Consider the following 7749-nt stretch of genomic DNA (forward strand, 5'->3'; position numbering starts at 1 on the left):
CTGCCCCCTATATGTCAAGAGGACAAATAACACCTTCTCTGTTCAAATTGCCAACCCGCCACAGTGGTGTGTGTGTTGATCAAATTCACCCACCACTTCAAATATTTACCCGCATTTGGCCGGTCCCGGGTGCTAATTTCCACCCCTGCATGCATCACATCACATCTCTGTGGTGCTCAGCTCAATTATCTGACATCCTGTAGCTTTAACATCAGACAGAAAGAGACTCAGGTTATTTTAAATGATCCTGTCTTATAGACCCAAGTCAATCTTTTTTTTTTTTTTTTTTTTTTTCAGTTTAGGACAATAAAGGACCTCTCTAATCCATCTTGTATATGTAGGTGGAGCTGCAGATTTCTAGTTTAACAGTATTAGGCTCCTGACCAGCAGAGATGTGAATGTTAATAATAAGTTCTTTTTAGCAGGAGAGAGATCAGATGAAGTAGATTATACTCTGAACCAGACAGTTAAAACATTCGGAAATACATCCTCTCCAGTTACATTAGATAATGTAAGAAAAATTTCACACCAGAACCTCTTCATAGAGGTACATCTCCAAAACACCTGTGAGTAAATTGCTGTGGCCTGTTGGCATTGATCACACAGAGGTGACAGTATTTTTCCAAGCCTGGCTTTAATATATTGAGCTCCAATGTTTGAAGGGAGGTTTTTAAGTGGGTACACAGATCTTCAGTCTGTGCATCCTCTTTAAAACCTCCCTCCAAACATCTTTTGAGCCAAGTCTACCTGCCATACAGTTTTCAACACAAGGGAAGGATTGAAAGGTTTAAAATATTTAAATGTATAAAAGAAATCACCCCCCTGAGGAGGGTGGAGTGAGGAGAGAGGTTGCAGCTATGCTTCAAAATCAGAGGGTTTAGGAAGGGTTGGGAATTCTGGGGATGAGCTACAGACATAATTTACCTTCAAGCTCTACATTATCTTTCTTTAGAAAAAGAGAATTTATTGGCTCGCTGTTGAAAAGAAGCAAAAATGGAATCAACATACAAATCTCTCCAGATTTTTTTTTTATACCTAACCTAGCCTACATATAGAAAGTGTTATCCAATGAAGATGCAGCAAAAATATGATTCCCTGCGAATGACACCCAAACTGAGTGTGTTTGCAGACCAAAACTCAGAGTTTGTCTTTTGTTATGACAGCTGCCTGAGGGGCTTTTTAGAATAATCTAACCCATGAGATAAATTTTTCCCCAAATCCAAATTTTCCCAAAATAAAAAGCAGACAATCCCACTCTATTAAATGCTCTGTTGTAAGATTAAGAAAGCTGAAATCTGAGACCTCCTCCTCTGTTTAAAGTTGGTTCTCTTGTTTGATATAAATGTATTCCTTCACCCCTCTTTCAAACCGTCTGTGTTCTTGGTCCAAAATAAGAACATTTTGGTCCTCAGAAGAGTGTCTCTTATCCTTGAGGTGTAGATGCACAGCTGAGTCTTGTCCTGAAGAGTTGCTCTCCTGTGTTGAGCCATGCGTCTGTGGAGAGGCTGTTTGGTTTCTCCAAAATGAAGGTTTGAAGATTCCTCTCTGCACTGAACTGCATACACTGCACTGCTCAGTTTGTGTTTGAGTGTTTTGTCCTTAGGATGGGCCAGCCTCCGTCTCAGAGTCCTGTTGGGTTTGAAATGTACCAGGGTGTTGTGTTAGGAGAAAATCCTTCTGAGTTTCTCAGATACTCCAGCAACATAAAGGATGATAATGTTTTTGAGTTTGTTCTTCTTCTCCTCACTGTTCTGTTCTGTGGCGTGAAAAAAAAAATCACAACAGGTTGCAGAACTCTGTAGTTTGACTTCTCTGTGTGTGTTCAGGTGGTGCTGTCATCCAGGTGTGAGACAGGTGCTGCAGGGAGGCGGAGCCATCGTCAGATTTCCAAGAGAGTCAAATAAACTGATAACCCTGCCAGAAGATTACAGTGTCCTCATCAACCAGACATCCAGCTTCACGTCAGTACACACACACACACACACACACACACACACACACACACAAGTAGGAAAGAGGAGGCCAGGAAACAAACTGCTCAACTGTATGTTGAGCAGTTTGATTTGAAAAAGGCCTTTGATACAGTGAACCACAATTTACTAATTTCAAGGCTTTCATCATTTAATTTCTCAGAACGATCATTGTCTTGGTTTAAATCGTATTTGGAAGATCGTGAACAATGTGTTGTTATTAATAACAGTAAATCTGTCTTCTGCAAAATTGCAACAGGGATTCCGCAAGGAACCATCTTAGGTCCGGTTCTTTTCAGTTTGTATGTTAATAGTCTTCCTGATATTTGTCCTGAAGTCAATCTGCAAATGTATGCTGATGACACCATTGTTTATACATCGGACAAAAGCGGTACTGCTGTCAGTGAAAAACTTCAGAGCAGTCTGCAGAGATTATCGACATGGCTAAAGGACTCTTGCTTAACTCTCAATACAAACAAAACAAAGTGCATTTGCTTTTCAATTAAGAAAACCTCACTACAGTCTTTGAATATTCAGATCCATGGGGACCCTATTGAACAAGTTTCACAAGAAAAATATTTAGGAATAATTTTGGATGCTCAGTTAACTTTCAAGAGTCATGTTGATAAAATCTGCAAAACTGTTAGGTCAAATATAAACTGTTTTAAAATTATTAGACATTGTTTGACACTTCACTGTGCAGAGATGTTTATGAACTCACTGATCCTCTCACATTTTACCTATGGAGCTACTGTCTGGTCTCAGACTAATCAAACTACTCTCAAACCACTAGCAAGTCTTTATAATCGGGCCTTAAAGGTTTTACATCAAAAGCCAATTAGATTCCATCATTGTCGTATTTTGGCTAAATTTGGCATTTTGGATTTTACAAATTTTCTAAATTATAACGTTTTAAAACTGATTTTTAAGTGTTTAAATGGACTAGCACCAATACCATTAAGCGATTGCATACAGAGACTGCAGGGCAATAGTAGAGCTACCAGAGCAGCTTTGAAGGGAAATTGTAAGGTCCCCTTTCGAAGAACCACTTTTGCTCAAAGTGCACTGTCTGTGAACGGATCTGCAGCTTGGAACTCACTTCCTGTTCACTTAAAGTCTGCAACCAGTTATAGTATGTTCAAAAATCAAACAAAACTCTGGTTATGTCAAAAACAGACCTGTACTCATTTTTAATTTCTTTACACTTTTTTGTCTGTATATATTATGTTGTGTTATTTCAAATGATTTTACTTTTTTTTTTTTTTTTTTTTTAAAAAGCCCATCTAGGGACAAGTGCTGCGAATTAGCTGTTGCTATTGCACCATGATGCTAACATGGGACTGCTGTTTCATTCAGTTTGTCTATGTAAATGTGTGTCTGTCCCTATCAAATAAACTGAGAATGAATGAATGAATGAATGTTACCTGTGCAGGTGTCCGCGCTCAGGTGCAGATAAGTCCCGTGCTCCCACTCTGTGTTTGGTGTGTGGCTCCATGCTCTGCTCTCAGAGCTACTGCTGTCAGACGGAGGTGGATGGAGAGGATGTCGGAGCCTGCACTGCCCACACCTTCACTTGTGGAGCGGGTGTTGGCCTCTTCCTCAGGTAACGCATTTATTTATAGCTGGAAATCAATTTAGAAACTTAAGTACTTTTATATTGTCATATAAATTTCATAGGGTTAAATACATTCATTACATCATCAAAAAAAATCTATAATATAATTAATTTCAATATATTTTCAGTATTTATTTATTTTAATAAATCACATTTATAAATGTTAATTAAAGTGTTTACAGTCATTTAAATTAATTCAAACACAGTGGTACAGTGGTTAGAGCTGTCACCTCACTGCAAGAAGGTCACAGGTTCTCCTCACAGCCTTTCTAGGTGGAGTTTACTTGTTCTTCCCGTGCATGTGGGGGGTTTACTCCAGGTTCTCCGGTTTCCTCCCACAGATCAAAAACATGCATGTTAGGGTAATTGGTAACTCTTAAATTGTCCCTAGGTGAGTGAGATTGAGTGGTTTGTCTCCATGTCCCTGTGATGGACTGGAGACCTGCTGGAGATAGACACCAGCTCCCCACATTCCGCACTATATTTAGTGCCTTAAATACATGTAAAGCCATCATTCCTTTTTATTATTTAAATGGATTTATTTTTTATTTTACAATAAATCTATTTAAATATTCTCAGACCTATAGTATTTAATAACTGTTTATTCAGTTTTTTTATTAAACTAAATAATTTAAACACAAAATTGGAATTTTAATAAATTTCTTTTATTGTATTTAAAAATACTGCTTAAAATTCATTTCAATCAATTAAAAAGTACAAAAGAGACTCACATACAATGGTTTATAATAGCTGCTCTATATGGGCACAGGTGTGTTCAAATACCTGTGCCCATATAGAGCAGCTATTATAATTCATTGATGAATTCAGGTGTTTCGGTCAAGTTTTGGGCTCGACCCTGATCTCCACAAATGACCAGTCTTCATGCTGCACCAAAGACATTCTGGACATTTTTTATGATTCAATTTTGTAACAACATTTTGGGTGAAGTCTGTATATTCCAACATGACTGTGGCCCACTACAGTTCCTACAGAAAGCCATCCTAAAAGACCTTCATAGCTCCATACAGTCCCTGTTTGTGTGATGGTTAGTTGTAGCTCAAAACTTAAGTCCATATAGTGGATTTGTTTACAAATTTAAACTAATTTATAATGGACACTGACACTTTGTTTCTCCTTTATAATTAAATTTATTCAGTTCATAAAGTGTGACATTAAAATAGGTCAGACAGAGTTCTGTTTACTTCCTGGTTCATGTTCATGTTTAAAATCTTTTTAAACCTTTGGTTCTGACTGACTGTGTGTGTGTGCAGGGTCAGAGAGAGCCAGGTGCTGTTTGTCGCAGGTAAAACAAAGGGCTGTTTCTATCCTCCACCATACTTAGACGACTATGGAGAGACGGACCAAGGCCTCAAGTATGTCTCTGTTTGTGTTTGTTGTTGACTGTTGCTATGGTAGCGGAGTCAGAGCATACATTTAAAGAAATGGGTTAAAAAAATGTTGATAAGCAAGATAAACAAGTAAATCTTTTCTTTCTTTACTTTTTTTTTAACTAATATGACTAATGTGGTCAAATTCTTGTCTTGTGTTCATATAAATGTTTACATATTAAATGTTTTAAAGGGTTAACTGGACCCTTTTAAAAACATTCATAGTATTGAGTGAAAAATCTAAATACTGTTTTAACACTAAAGTCAAAATGTTGTTTAAATTTATTGTCAAAATTAAAGTCAAAATATCAAATATATATAGTCTAAATGTTGAGATTAAAGTCAGTTTTAAGATTAAAGTTGGTGTGTCACGATTAAACTTAAAATGTCAATATTAAAGTCAAAATATTAATTTTAAACCATTTATGTGGATATTAAAGTTGAAATGTTACAGATGAAGTAGTTTTATATGAGGATTCTAAAAACTTAGTGTGCTACAATAACATGGATAGTTTCTCTCATCTAGATTTTCTGTGATGGATTCTATAAGAAATTATTTCCTTCCTTATAAAAGCCTTCATTGTTTACCACAACTATGAGGCTGTGACCTCTGGAGTCTTATTAACCTGGAAGAAAAAAAAAATTGTTTACTACAAAGTTGACTAAGTCAACATGTAGGAGTAGATTTTTGCCAAAACGCCATGGTGGCAAAAACAATTTAACAATAACAACCTCCTTACACACAAACATAGCCCCTGTTAAGCTTTCCACTTCCGTATTTGGTAAACTCTGCATTCTCCCCCACAGAACCCCCTCCACATGTTTGTTTACTAACTTGCATATTTGCTTCATTGTTTACAGTTGGAGGAACCCTCTCCGCCTGTTTGTTCACATACATGTTTGTTTGTTTGTTTACAGGCGGGGTAACCCCCTCCACCTGTGTCTGGAGCGTTACAGGAAGATTGAGCATATGTGGAAGCAGCACGGCATCGCTGAGGTCATAGGTCATGCTCAGGAGGCCAATCAAACACTCGTTGCTATCGACTGGCAGCACCTGTGATGTTGACCTGCCCCACCCACTTTTCTTAAAACTGTTCCTTGAACCAATCAGCTTCTTGCAGCAGCATGCTGAGCTCCAATCAGCTTTCAGGGATTTTTTTTAGGGCGTTTGGTTCCTTACCTTTGACATCAGACCCTTCCCTCCTGTCTCAGTCCTGTCTCAGTCACCTATCAGAGGCAATAAGTGCAACATCATCTGTGTTTTGAAATCGAAGCCCTGCCCATCTGTCAGGTCTACCTGATGCACTCAAATTATTCTTTCTGATACGTTGACAGGTGAGTTTGTGATCACAGAGGAAATGGAAACAGAGGTAAAATGTCATGTGAAATGAAGTGACCAGATCTGACCGATCAGCCGTATGTGTTATGGAAGGGGGCGGAGCTTCAGGAAAACATGACGTATTGATGTGGAAGCATTTGTGGGTTTTAGTTCAGTTCTGTTTTAATGAGGTGATTGTGTGTGACATCACTTCCTGTTTGAGTGTGTTTGGGTTAAGAGTTTGAATTTTATTTGTGAGTACTTGGTTTGTTTGTCTCTTTGTTTATTTCAGGTTTATCTTGTTTATATGTGAATTCTTCTATAAATCAGTTAATATTGTATAAGAAGCAGAAAACCAATAAAATAAAGATTTAAGGTCTCTGGTTTCCTCTCAGTCTCAATGTTCAGCTGTCAAATAAAAAGTCAAACAGCTGCATGAGCGTCCTGCTCAGGGCTGATTCCAGCTGTTCCTGAATCTTCGACATCCATCAACTTTCCTCTCTGAAGCCCAACAGGAATTTAGTGAATTACATTGTAAAAATCTAAGCTGTGACAGAGACTGGTTACATTGTTTCCATCTGGTCTACTGGATGTGCCGCACATCGATTACGTCATCAGAACTCTCCCAAACCACATGTTTCATTTAATTCAGAGATGTATGACCTCCTTACTTCTTTCTGCACCTTTTCTGTGAAAAATATCCTTGGAGATTTAAATATCCATATTGATAATTCTTCTTCCCCTCTGGCAGCAGATTTTAAGTCTCTTCTGGACTCTCTTAATCTTACTCAATATGTTGACGCTCCTACACACAACAGGGGGCATACTCTGGATTTGGTGATTACAGACACTTTCCCTATCAATAATTTATCTGTATATGATCTGGGTGTCTCGGACCACAGTTTCATCTCCCTGGATGTGCCTTCAACTTCGTCTGCTCCAAATCCTAAACGTCTTATCCAGTTCTGTGACTTTAAAAACATTTTCGCCGCTGGCCAAGCTATTGAGAGACGTGTAAAATAATCTGGTCTCTCTGTACACAAGCAGGCATATAAGGAACATCAGAAAGCCCACGCCTGTTCTCTTAAAGAAGCACAGTCCAAATATTCCAATATCATCAACAGCTGTCCTGGAAACTCTAAACAGCTTTTCTCCACAATAAACCATCTCCTTAATCCCATTAAACAAACTCATGCTGAGGATTCTGTTCAAAAATGCAACCTGTTTCTTTCATTCTTCAAAAACAAAATGAACTCTATTAGATCTCAGCTCCATAGCCTCCCTGATCTTCGGTTGCCATCTACCCATCTGCATTCTGGGTCCCTGAGCTGCTTTGATGAGGTTGCTCAGAGTGAAGTGGAGACTATCCATCCATCCATCCATCCATTGTCTTCCGCTTATCCGGGGTCGGGTCGCGGGGGTAGCAGCCTAAGCAGGGAGACCCAGACTTCCCTCTCC

At 38.4% G+C, this 7749-nt stretch overlaps 1 protein-coding gene and 1 long non-coding RNA gene across 3 annotated transcripts in view; one reads left to right on the forward strand and one right to left on the reverse strand.

Annotated features, from left to right (window-relative positions):
- Positions 1 to 6675, forward strand: part of ubr2 (ubiquitin protein ligase E3 component n-recognin 2) — a 53699-nt gene extending 47024 nt beyond the window's left edge. For both annotated transcript variants that reach the window (XM_025010146.2, XM_017434448.3), the window contains exons 44-47: positions 1827 to 1961; positions 3403 to 3573; positions 4857 to 4958; positions 5892 to 6675. In XM_025010146.2, the coding sequence (XP_024865914.1) occupies positions 1827 to 1961; positions 3403 to 3573; positions 4857 to 4958; positions 5892 to 6033 (550 nt within the window). In that variant the 3' untranslated portion in view covers positions 6034 to 6675. The remainder of the gene's footprint in view (positions 1 to 1826; positions 1962 to 3402; positions 3574 to 4856; positions 4959 to 5891) is intronic.
- LOC119616683 lies at positions 3243 to 4373 on the reverse strand. The gene is made up of 2 exons (XR_005232662.1): positions 3816 to 4373; positions 3243 to 3592 (listed from the first exon to the last, which is right to left on the reverse strand). It is a non-coding gene; the product is annotated as an uncharacterized LOC119616683 (long non-coding RNA).
- Positions 6676 to 7749: the final 1074 nt, after the last annotated feature.

The sequence above is a fragment of the Kryptolebias marmoratus genome, linkage group LG22 (assembly GCF_001649575.2).
Source record: "Kryptolebias marmoratus isolate JLee-2015 linkage group LG22, ASM164957v2, whole genome shotgun sequence".
Classification (NCBI taxonomy): domain Eukaryota; kingdom Metazoa; phylum Chordata; class Actinopteri; order Cyprinodontiformes; family Rivulidae; genus Kryptolebias; species Kryptolebias marmoratus.